This window comes from Cyanistes caeruleus, chromosome 7, assembly GCF_971803275.1.
Source record: "Cyanistes caeruleus chromosome 7, bCyaCae1.hap1.1, whole genome shotgun sequence".
Taxonomy (NCBI): domain Eukaryota; kingdom Metazoa; phylum Chordata; class Aves; order Passeriformes; family Paridae; genus Cyanistes; species Cyanistes caeruleus.
In genome coordinates this window covers 21,592,133-21,604,795 of record NC_141707.1, presented here as the reverse complement: position 1 = coordinate 21,604,795, position 12,663 = coordinate 21,592,133, and the positions used below count along the sequence as shown (strand labels likewise).

At 42.5% G+C, this 12,663-nt stretch overlaps 1 protein-coding gene and 1 long non-coding RNA gene across 6 annotated transcripts in view; one reads left to right on the top strand and one right to left on the bottom strand.

Annotated features, from left to right (window-relative positions):
- The window catches only part of TLK1 (tousled like kinase 1), a 67,117-nt gene extending 63,413 nt beyond the window's left edge, over positions 1 to 3,704 (bottom strand). The window contains exon 1 of one of the 5 annotated variants that reach the window (XM_086896868.1): positions 3,555 to 3,704. Coding sequence is in view for 3 of the 5 variants with exons in the window: in XM_086896863.1 (XP_086752989.1) it covers positions 2,831 to 2,978 (148 nt within the window). In the remaining 2 variants the exon portion in view is untranslated. Of the gene's footprint in view, positions 1 to 2,355; positions 2,673 to 2,830; positions 3,505 to 3,554 lie in introns of those variants that run through there. The other 4 variants (XM_086896866.1, XM_086896867.1, XM_086896863.1 and 1 more) reach the window with 4 other exon arrangements.
- Positions 3,705 to 6,372: 2,668 nt separating this feature from the next.
- On the top strand, positions 6,373 to 9,978 carry LOC111932095 (uncharacterized). Its single transcript, XR_002865914.2, has 4 exons — positions 6,373 to 6,554; positions 7,129 to 7,208; positions 8,118 to 8,254; positions 9,640 to 9,978. It is a non-coding gene; the product is annotated as an uncharacterized LOC111932095 (long non-coding RNA).
- The last annotated feature ends 2,685 nt before the right edge of the window (positions 9,979 to 12,663 follow it).

Here is a 12,663-nt window from a genome sequence, read left to right as displayed (position 1 = left end):
CAGCTGTAACTGTGTTCAAGTCCATCCCAGTCTTTTCATTTCAAAACCTCAAAACATAAATTCAAATCAATACAGCAAAACCATGAGGCCACTCGAGATAAAAACACAGAAGATAACAACCAATGGAAAATGTTGCTGCAACGTTGCAGTTCATTTTTAAAGAACATTATATATATTATAAATATTAGAATATTTTTAAAATATTATTTCCTCTAATTTCACCCATATTTTCTAAGTAGTTCTCTTTTGATATCAACAAGGTCTTGCCATTTTTTAAAAAATGCATTTGTGCAACCGTTATATATGCCAGGGCTTGTCTTTTTTGCTTTTTTCCTATTACAGATTCCAAAAATATTTTTTAACTTCCTAAATCGAGGTGTTGAGGGTTTCTGTTCTTAATAAACCAGAACCTTCAAATGCCCATGTGAGACATGTGAGCTGATACCAGACCCTCATAAGGGAGGTCAGATCAACCATAGCATGCAGGGTACACTCTGTGAAGGTCTGCACTTCCAAAGGCAACAGGACATAACGCTCACAGGAGCCAACCAAAGGGATTTTAATCCACAAACAAGAAGGCCAGGCTGGGAAAGAAGCTCTGCTCCAGTGCCAAATGCGCTGTATCGGTAAATATTACCCACTCAAAACTGGCACCAGCAGCGATGCAGCTGTGATCCAGTATGGGCCGGCAGCCTTGTGCGCTGCTCCAAAACTCACAAGCTCCATTAACATCACAAGGTGTCACAAGTTTAGAATTGATGACAGCACAGGCTCCCATAAACACACTGCACTGTAAATATTCCATGCTTATTAGTCTAATCTGGCATCAATCTTTCACATATATAAGCCAATGTCTATGAACATACTAATGTATTTGTATTTCAGGGCCTATTGATTTCCGGCAAGATACTTCTCTATAAAACGCATATACATAAAGCAAGATGCGCTGATAACATCCCACAAGCATGAATGCAAAACATAAACCCAAGCATGGCAGCTTATGCTCATTTTCAAAGAGAGCTACCTAGTGAGAACACACAATTTAAATGTAACCCAGGAACACCATGTGAATGCAACACATTACAGTACCAAGAAAACACCAAGGTTTTGATTACCTTTAACCCCATAATCTGTATTAGAGGATACAAATTACAGTACCCAGAAAAATCCAACAGCATAAGTTGTAAGAAAGAAAAATGAAAATAGCATAATCATCATATTGTGAGCATCACAAAAAATATTCTTCTTGTCTCAATAGAGGTACTCAAGGACCACCATTTTTAGTTAAAATAAATAGATACATAATTTATACTGCAATAATCATTTCAAGCTTGTATGGCAGGTATTTCAAATACATCTAAAAAAATCCTACATATTACCAGCATGCATATTCATAACAAGAGTTGCAACTGTGAAGAAACCTACTCTCAATAAACTTAAAACTAAGAATTTGCCTGGTGGTGGTCGTTTTTCTAACAGCTTTGGCCTCCCAGAGAAGATGAGCACAAAATGCCTGCCACTTTACTCAGCATCTTTAACATATACCATAATTCCTTCCCAGGTATTTTCTAGAGCATTTCATGTCAATCTACCTGCAGGAGCGTGTGCAAAAGTGACACACAGTGATACAAGTCTGACAACTACTGGTGTGGAAAATGGAGAAACCAGACTGCATTATACAGTTTCAGGATGTCAAACCCCTACATCGCTTATCAACCAAAAAAAACAAAAAACAAAACAAAAAACAAACAAACAAAAAAAAAAACCCAAGAAAACCCAAAAAGCAACTACAGGAAGACTTAAAAACAAAGACTCCCCATCTTCACAACTATTTCTATTTTAAGTTAGCAAGTTTCCTGCTTGGGCGATGAGGTTTTGCAGATGCTACAAGAAATGGTATTCATTAAACTGGGGCAAATCAATTAAAATTATACAACTGCTCGGTATGCAAGTATCTGTGCATAAAAGTTCTCCCCCGCCACTAACTGGCGTTGAGCAAGTAGTTATTTTAGCTAAAAGCGCCGAGCAACTCACTAGCTGTATAACTGCTACATCTTGTGGCAACACAACACAAGGAAGAAAAGCAGACAATACCCGAAAGGGAACAGCGAAGGGACTTGTTTGCTCATAACCTTCATACAGATATTCCCTGCAACCACCCACAACACCCTGCTGTCGCTGTCGGTGTAACACAAGAGGGGAGGAGCAGGGGAGGGAGGAGAAAAATATTATCATCGAAGGCGTGATGGAGGACAGGAGAAAGTTGCAGTCATTCCGTGGCGGCCGCAAGGCGCCCTGTCACTTCTGGCCGCAAAACCGGCCGCCCCCGAGGGCGCTTCCCCCATGGGGACGAACCTCCGGTGTCGGCCCCTCTCCTTCCCACCTCCATGATGCCAAAAGTGCCCAACTCCCTCCAGCAACAGCGGCTGCATCCTCCGGCGCAGCACTTCTACTTAGCCGCTGGCGGAGGGGAGCCTATTTCGGGGAGGACGCGGCGAGCAGCCGCCCGAGGAGACGCGAGCGGCTGCGGCAGGCGGACGGCCCGGGGACGGAGGGAGCACGGCGGGTCCCGCTCCGCGGCCCGGCGCGGGGGGGAACAACGAGGCGCCGCCGCGCTGACGAGCGGGCGGGGGCGGCGGGGCCCCGCTCGCCCAGCGCCCAAGGCTCCGCTCACCGCCACCGGGCCCAGCGCTGACCCCGCGCCGCCGCCGGGGGCACCGGCCTCTCCCGCCGCCGCTTCCCGGCGGCCCGGGACCGGCCTCCGGCGGCGGCGGCTGGGCCCCTCCCCAAGGGCCGGGCCCCCCGCGCAGCCCCGCGGCGCGCTGGTTACCTTCCTTGGGCGGCTTGCCGGGCGGCGCGCCGTGCAGCTGGGAGGCCGCCGCCGCCGCGGAGCAGCCCTGCAGGCTCGGTGGGGACGTGGAGAGCCGGGACCAAGATGGCGGCCCCTCCAAACTTCCACTGCTACTTTGGACACTCATCAAGCTACTTTCCTGGAGCCCGGCAGCCGCCGGGGGCGGCGGGGAAGGCGGCGCGGCGGGGGGACACCCAGCGCCGCGCTCATGGCCGGGGGGCCGGCCCGACACCGGCGCGGGGAGGCCGCCGGCTGGGAGCGAGCTCCGGAGGCAGGCGGGGCGCGGGAGAGACGGGGCGCGGGGCCAGCGCAACCTGCCCGCACCTCTGCACTGCGTCGCCGCCGCCGAGCAGCCGCCTGTGTCTGAGGCCAACCTTCCCCGCCGCCGCCGCCGCTGCCGCCGGGGAGGGGAGGGGAGGGCGCAGGCGGGGAGGGGTCATGCGCAAACACGATCGCGAGCCGAGCGAGCGCCGCGCTCCGCCGGCGCCCAGCCGAGCCCCGCCGAGCCGGAGCCGCCCAGGGGCGGCCGGCGGGAGCGGCGCCAGCCGCGCACGCACCTGCCCCCGGCCCCATCGCGCGGCGCGGCCCGAGCGCGCCGCCTGCTCCCGCCTCCGTGCCGGCTCGCGGCCGCCCGCCGGCTGACCCTTCTCCCCGTGCACGCCCGGCCCGCGGCGATACCTCCCTGCCTCGCCCAAGCGCGCACCTTCCGCCCCGCGGGCGGCCCTCCGTTGGCCGCCCCGGCCCAGCCGGAGCTAGCTCCCCTGAGGCCGCGGCGTTTCCCTCCGTCTCGGTTTCCTCGGCGGCACGGTCCGCCCGTGCCCCCGCACCGACCGCCGCGCCTTCCCCCGCGCCCCGCCGCCACGGCCATGGTGGTGTCGGGGCGGGGCGGCGGGGGCGGGAGCGGCGGCGGGGACGGTACGCGCGGCTGCCGCGGCCGGGGCCGGAGCCGCGCCGCCCGGCACCTCCCCGGCGTGCGGCCGCGCCGGGCGAACCCAGCCCGCTGCTGCGGGAGAGCGGCCGGCAGCGGCAGCGCTGAGCGGGCTCTTCCCATCGCGGGCCAGGTGAACGTTGTTCAGGCAGCATCTCCGGGGGCTCTCGGGCGCCTGCCGCTTCTCAGTGTTCTTTTCCCGGACACGACGGTGTGGCAGCAGAGACCCGGGGGTACTCGGGAGAAGCTGATGTCCCGAGGGAGAAGGCTTTGGCCGCCAGCCGCAACCCGCTTCGCTGAGGAGCGGGAGCTCCCATCGGATGAACTGGAAGTCGGGCAGAAGCCATGCATCAGGCCCATAACCTCACGCGCTTCGACCACCAGGCTGGAGCTCCCAGCTGGGAACCAACGCCGACCCGGCAAATTTCAAACCGTTCCTCTCTGTCCTGAGTTTAAAGACTTAAGTGCAAACTTATCCGAATTTTTCAGTTTTTCTTCCCTTAAAATTAACATAGTCATGACTGAGAACGTGAGATATATGGAAAGTCACTTCTGAAACAAAGCCTTTTTAATTTACCAGTGCAACTGGTAAATACATTTTATGTATATTTTTATATATAACAGGGATAACAATGACTTTGATTACTTACAAAAAATCACAAGTTGCAGATATATTGCATTTTGTGTATATGAAGAATATATTCATCACTCAGGCATGGCACTTATTTTGTGGTTGCTGTGTGGAGACATCCTGGCCATCTACTAACCTACTTTCCCCTCTATTTGAGAATTACAGGAATAGATTACTAATGTTGGATTGCAGTTCTCTGCACAACACATATATTACTAATTCTGTCTCTTCCTTTTAAAGTGACATCTGTCAAATTATCTAAGATCTTCTTCACCTCCCACAAGTATACAGCATAGCTGGAAGTTTCCTTGCAATTTGGTATTAACTTAAAGTAAAAATTAGTACATTTACTTGCTAAACAAGTCTGTTCCAGGACATATATCTAGTAACAGCTATACTGGTTTTTTTTTTCTTCTATTTTTTTTTTTTTTAAGAGAGAAATTATCTGATATTTCAACAAGAACTTGCTTTTAAGGCCTTGATCCTAAAGACTTCTCAGACTTCATGGAAGCAAATTACATCAGGAAATTTCCAGTATTTGGGAATGAAGTAAAACAGTGATAGTTCACTTTGACTGCAATATTAATACTTAGCCACTGGTATAGAATATTCTTGCTAGGTTAAAACTAAAACATACTCATAATCCCACAATACATATGATAGCATAAGTGAACAGGCACCTTGTTTTCTGATTAATATATCCTGCTGGAGCATGTTGTTTTGAAAATCTGCCAAGTAAAAAAACAGTAAGTGAAAGAAATTGTCTCTTTGTTTACAGCCCTTTGCATCCACTTAATACAAACCCCTGCTATCCTTACAAAACCATATATAAGCAAGCATTCTATCTGCCTGTTTTGCTTACAAACTGCTGCCTACAAATCATTCCACTGACACAGTTGAGAGTTCTTGTTTAAATAAAGCATTACTTGCTTTGATTAGGGGAAGAGGACACCATGAAGATCCCATTTATTACTTCCTACTTCCAGACATGCAGTTTAAATATCATAAAAATGCCTAAAGTGTCTTTTGTATTTTCAAACATTAACACTATAAACAATAATCAGATCTCTGCCATGTGTTAGAAAATGCCTCATAGAGGGACCAGGAGTAAGTGGGCATGTACTAAAGGACTTCCCAGCAGAGCACAGTACCTGTTGCAAAATATGGGTTGAGTTTCTGTTTTGTAACATAGTAGACCTGTATCTCCTGGTTTTGTGAGTTGCTGATGTAGAGATTGAAAGCAGAGTGTGAATTATATGGATCATCTCCAGATGAGACAACATCTATAATTTCAAGAATACATGGAGCTGGGTATATTCCCCTCTTTAATTTACAGAAAACTTACTTTCTTACTGAGTTAGAGTTGACACTGATCTAAATGTATCTCTTTATTTGTAAAGCCATGTTGCTTCAGTGTTATCAATTTAATAGCATTATGGCAGGAGAGAAAACCTTCATTAGTTCCTTTCAGAAATTTCAAATATCAAAAGACTTCCCTTATCAAATAGCATCGTAAATGTACATAATGCTCTTCCTTGAATGCCCTGTCTTTATTTGGCAATTAAACTTTATGATCCAGTGGCCAGAGAGATGGCCTTTCTCTCACAGCAGTGAGCAGTCAGCATCCCCTGCCCAAAATGTTTAATACTAAATCCACCTCAAATAGTACTAAGTATTACTAATTATTTTTTTTAATATAATAAATATTAAATCTTTCTCCTTGCCTTCTAGTTTTTTTTGGAACCAAACAGTCAGCTATCAAAGTATATGTGAACACTGCATATCATCAACATCAGGCATAACTTGAAGTAGTATATATAGGGAAATCAACTTCCAGTGGGATTGCTCTGCATAACAATGAATAAGGGGCTGCACACCTACCTACATGGGAAAACTTGCTTATAGGTGAAGCCTCAGAAAACTCATTTGGTTTTTCCTAATTTGGTTTTGCTAATTCTTCAGGAAGAAGACCTCAAAATTGAGAGAAGAACAGAGAGGAGTGAAAAGCCTGAGTGCTGTTTTTCTCATAAGAGTGTGTCAGATGAAAGTTAGCAATGTTTATGGCAGTAGTAACTCTCTAATTGAGGACAGTTGAAGAACAGAAAAGCATAAGGAATTTTCCTTATTCCAAAGATAAAAAAAAGGTAAGCAACAAAATCCTGAAAAGCATTAAAACTGTAAGAGCTTTCAATTTTGTCACTGGAAATATCTATGAAGATAATTATAAAGATTTCTTATCATGAAACTTTTATCACAGTAAGTTCACAGTTTCTGGGAAGTAAGAGAAATTAACTGGCAGCTAGCAAAGGAAGGTGCTTAAAGGAAAGAATTAATGGTCTCAATAGTGACAATAAGGAAGATTACAGCAGGAGTGAGTTTTTGGAGACATCTACATTGCATCTACAAAGATTACTGTGTGCTCAGGTCAAATGTCAATTGCAAAATTTCCACATGCATTTTAGAAAACAGACATAATTTTGAATATTACACATGAAATCCAGAGTTTATCTTACATGTTCTTAAGGAAGAATATGCTAAGACTGTGGGATAAGTTACAGAGATATGGCAATTTCTTCCCCATTCTGAGAACTTCACTTTCATTATTCATAGGCACCAAATATATTTTGGTGTCCTCATGAAAGATTTGTGTCTAATAACATCAAATATTACATGTTCTTAATAACTACATATATCTTACTTCTCTTTTTCCCACCAAAGTCAATTTGCTGTTAGCTGGCTTAGGCTTCATGCAAGCAGCAGATACTGCAATACCAAGGCGTAGTGACTGGCCACACCAGGTAACTGATTATATGAATAACATATGTTTACATATAGGTTCCAAATAAGACAATTTTTAAATTATGTCAGTAGTTAGAAGGAAGGCCTCCAATTCACAAGATGATTGGAAGAAGTAGAGGTAGAAGAGGAACTTAATTTAGGAGGCTGGTTCTTTTAGGAATGAAAGTCAAGAGTTACAAGAAATGACAATATCCTTGGAAAATAGTAAACAATGTGCTCTAAACTATATGCTAAACTATATGCTTCCAAACTTAAATCAGGCTCTGTCAGCTACAAATCAGGGAAATGCCAGGAGTCAGAGATCAGTAGGGTCTTTACTTCTGATGCTTTCAGCATCTATCTTACATGTAGCTTTCTTCCATCTTGGACTTGGCCCAAGAAAGTAGAGCAACCAAGACTAAGTATTCTTTGATTTATCCCCTCAATTATTTGTAATGCCAGTCAAAGGGAGGTTTCAAATTCTTTGTTAGTTCCTTGTCAGCCTAGCACTGGATAATAGACCTGTAGCAGTATTTTCTTAAAGCATAAGCTATTACAGTATGCCTCACTGTATATTTGCCAATATTTATGAATTTTATACTTAAAAATATGTATACACATGCACTCACCTACCCCATATATAGAAAGACCTACACACATCCTATAACTATGCCAACATCAGTAGCCAATCTGATTCAATTAGCATAGCAGAAAAATATTCTTGCAACTAAATAAATACACTGGTATAGAAGCTTGTGTAGAAAATGCCAAAATTATTTCATCACCAAAATGATGTATTTATGACATTTCTAGGTTAGATGTAATGTAATATGCTGCAAAAACATAATGGAAAAAAATACTGTCTTCTGTCTTGGTTGATGCTGGAAATCTGTAGCTTGACCACTCTGTCCTTCCTTCTCCTAACACAGCTGAGGACATGTATGGACATTCCCTGGATCAGACCAATATGCTTCTGGCCAGTCTGGGTTGGGATAATGACTAGAATCTTCCAGTCCATGTTCTGTAGGTCAGAAGATTCAGAATGCAGTTTTGGCACAACTACAAGGTAAAATGCCACGTGACTGTGACAGCAAGTGCATTGCTGTGATAGAACACCATCTCGGATTGGAACAGCTTCTGCACCTGTTTCTCTAAAAGCATTTCTATTTATGAGCAAATAGGAATGTTGCAATTGTACTAATATTAATTTTAAAGTTTAGTTAAAGTTTTCTAAAATTGGTTTAGTGCAATAGCACTTTTATAGGAAAAAGTTATTTTGAACTCGATTAAATCAATTTTGAGGCTCACTGAATTAGAGCTGTATCCTTAAGACATACCACACTACATGTTTTAATTTTTTTTTTAATATGGCACTTTCTGGCAACTCTGAGTTGCAAGGTAACAAAAACAAGCATAAATAATATACTAGCAAAGTAGCTTCCCTACCAGCTTATCAAGATTCAGAGAAGCTAAAATTAAAACAATGTTATCACATTAGGCCTATATATAAGAACTAGACACAAACACTGTGTAAACACAGATCTATTTTTATCATTTATGTCATTGTCATAAACTGCATTTATTATACCTTTAATTTCATCACCATTAGTCAGATCCAGTGATCCACCTCTGCTATAATGATTTTTTTCCAAATCTCCAAGAAGCCCAAACAACTTCCCATCAAACCAAACACAAAAATTAAACTGAATTTGTGGGCTTTTTTTGCCATAGAAATGTTACTTTTGACTCCAGCTCCAGCTACTTTGATTATTAGCTACATTCCAGTCAGAATCAAGGACAGTTTTACAATCTTCTTGTTTATGTCATTTTAACAAAAATTAATTTCATTTTAAATGTTCCCTAAAAAAATCTTGATGGATGCTACATTCCCTTTCTTTATTCCCATCTGTCTGTTTTCATTTTATTATATTACTTTTTTTCCCATGTCCCTTGCAACCTACTCGTCTGCTCTTCCCTGAAATTTTTTTCTAAACTCAGACTATTCCTTTTACAATGCTGCTCCCAGGTAAACAGGCCCCTCTTATCTGTCAGAGGCTTCCTCTCCATGTTTTTTTAAGCTCATGCTTTTCCACACATCTTTCATAGCTCTGTCTCACTCTTTACACCTTATATCTTCTTTCCTGAAGTATCTGTCTTGCCTGGAGCTTATTTTGTTGCCTTTGATTTTAAGCCATTAGAGACAGACAGTGTTTGCAGAGAGCCATGTCTGTATGTGGTTTCCAATAGCAATGGGGCATGTCTCGAAGCTTTTTTCAGGCAAAAGTCTTACCAGTTTAGGGTTGTTGTTTTCAGGGTTTTTTTGTAATTGCTGTATAAGGCTTTCAAATTTTGGCCACAAAACACCAGCAATAAGCCTGACAGATGATCAAATATTAGATACTGAGATAAGAGTGTTCTAATCACAGATTCTGTGTCTCTGTTCCCTTCCAGCTACAGATGAGCTGGTCTGCTGCATCATTCTGGAATGCCCCCTGTGCTGGGAATAGGGGTACTGCTTTGCTCCAGCTGTTCTGACACCCACTCAGTTCAGTGTCCTATCCCTTGTTCTGTCCAAGCACACCTCCAAAAAAAAGATAACAATGCCATAGTCAGCAGATTTGGATCAACCTTTCTTTCAGGGTACTAAGATTTCAGACAGTTAAGGAGATAAGAGAGGAAAGGCTGCTTTGCATATTTAGCTCATCAGTTAATGCTTCCTAATGAGACAAAGGTGGAAGATATGAATACAAAACTGATCATAAAAAAATAAAATCAATGATGCCAAAGAAAGCATAGAGTGACAGAAAGAGTATGGCTTTCCAAAAGTGGATTTTTCTTGGCTTGCAGAATGAACGGGTGGGTAGATCTTTTGGAAGAAATTCATAAGGAAACAGAAGCATAGGAGAGCCAACAGTTACTGAACAAAGTGTATTAAAGGCACAACAGCAGATTACCCTGATGTAAAGTAGGCACTGACAGAGAGCAGCAAGGCTTCATTAGGAGCTTTTTGGTTAACTGAAAAACAGGAAGGAATCATGCAAAACAGCGAAAACAAGAACCAATTACTAAAATTTAGTTAAAAATAATAGTAAACTCACATGAGGAACAAAGGATGAAGGCAAAGAAGCTATATGAGTTCATCTAGGAAAGGACCTAAAAGCCAATAGAAGGTTACATACACACAAACTAAGGGAAACAAATTAAAATTCAAGTCCAGTATCTAAGGAAAAGACAGCAAATAATGCAACACAAAGAATTCTGAAATTTTCAATGATTATTTGCCTAATGTGTCTACAAAATATCTTAGTGTCAGACATACAAAGAAATTAATTTTAACAAACGTCTAAAACACACAGACCAGAAAAGGGAAGAAATGTGTTAAGCAATATTAAGAAATGCCAGTTTCTTATCCTGATGACTTAAACATGTAGTTCAGAAAGCAGTGGATAAAGCCAGCCTCCCTGTAGCCTTGTGTCTCCTGATTGCATTAGCCCAGAGCAAAAAGGATGGCTGAAATTTATGGCTGGAATATTCATAACAATCTTCTGTGAGTTTTCCACTGCCGGATATCAGGGTTTCTTTTACACTGAATTCCTTGTTGCCATGGAAGGCTCTCTATTTACCTGCTTATCTTCACAAAATCTGTAGAAATGTGGTATCTCTGAGACCGCAACCACTCGGTCCAGTTCAGTTGGAGAGTAAGCAACAAGTTCAAAAGGCATGGTGTGGCCTGACTAGTCATATTTCAGATCGTATAAACTGTGTTTCCATAGGAAAATGTGCTAAAAATTACCCTGGAGCACTTTAAAGATAAAATAATCTCTGTATGATGATTCTGGGATGGAAGCAGAGGGAGGGTGTTCTGGAAGAGTATTTTGTTGTGGTTTGGGTTTTTTGAGAATTCATGAAGTCCAACTGAGGTCCAAGAAGACTAGAAATGATGAAAATACTTCCTTAGGAAACAAAATGCCATTGACCTCTCATAAATAACCATGCATCTCTGAGAGATACTGTCATAGGTTATTAGGCAGTTAGTGTATAGGCATGAAGAGAACAATATGTAGAAAACAATTAGGTAGTAAGGCCTTAAAATGTAATCTTAGGATCATTATTGTGTCAAACCTCTCCAATTTCCTTCCTAGAAAGGAAAGGCAGGCCTATTGAATACGAAGGAAGCAGTAAATGTGATATCTGTACTTTAACAAAGCCTTTAGTTACTTCCTCTCTAATTTTGCCTGCAGTACAAAAAATGGTGTAGACAAAGTCAAGTAACAGTTGACACACAAGTAGTTAAGTATTTCTCCCAAAAAGTATTTATTTAATGGTTTTCTGACAGAGTAGGATGGCACTGCAGTAACATCCTTCAGGGTCTTCTCATCCATCCTATTCTATTCAATTTTTCATTGAACAGTTTGGAAAATAGAAAAGGGAGTAAACTTGTAAAATTTGCAAAAAGCCAGAAAGGGAGTTGCAAACACAGGTAAGCAGATCAGAATCCAAAATATTTAGATAATGTGAGAAACTACAAGTGCAATAAGCTCATACTAGATAAACTGAAATTGACAAAACCAGAGTATATTAATATAAGCTCATGATGCTTTAACAAGGCAACAGGATTGCAAAGAAAGATAGGAAGGTTCAAGTGGATTTCAAACTAAATATGAGTCAACATGATGATGTTGCAGAAAGGCATTTCACATTCCAAGATGTATTAGGAAGTGTGCAGAATGTGAGATACAGGACCTAATTATTTCGCAATCTTCAGTGCTGCTGAGGTCTCAGCTGGCACATTCTGTGCAATTTTGGGCAATGCACTCCAAAAACAATTTCAACAATTTGGATGGAGTTGAAATGAAATCAACAAGAATGATATTTTGAGAATATGACTTACAAGGAAAGGTTGAAGAAATGAGGCTTTGCTTCCTCAGAAAAAGAAGACTGGATGGAAAATGCATAAAAGGTTGCATACAAAAAGTCATGGTCAACAGATCTTTGTACACACCTGAATTATAACAAGTAACTACTTAATTTGTAACGAAGAAGAGTGGCCTAGATACAAAAAATGAAACAACAAAAAAAAATCCTTTCAACCTAAAGTCTAGATTAGATGGAATAGATTTATGAGGTTGTGGAATCCCCTTCATTTGTGGTTTTTAACAGCAGCCTATACAAACATCTGTCAGGGGTGACCTAGTTACCCATTTCCTACCACAACAGGGATAGACTGGACCTCCTTTTTTTTTTTTTTTTCCCCCCACTGTAATGATTTCATGACTGGAGAACCTGTTTCATTTAACTTGGTTGCTACAGATTAAGCAGTACAACTGTTACAACTGAGGAGCCAAGGCCTTAGTAAAATAAAACAAACCTCCACATAAAATAAAAAATTATTCAGGGGAAAAAATTGAAAAATAAAATTAGCTTTAGCATTTTTTAAACATATATTTGTCAAAAATAATTGTTCTCTATTAATTA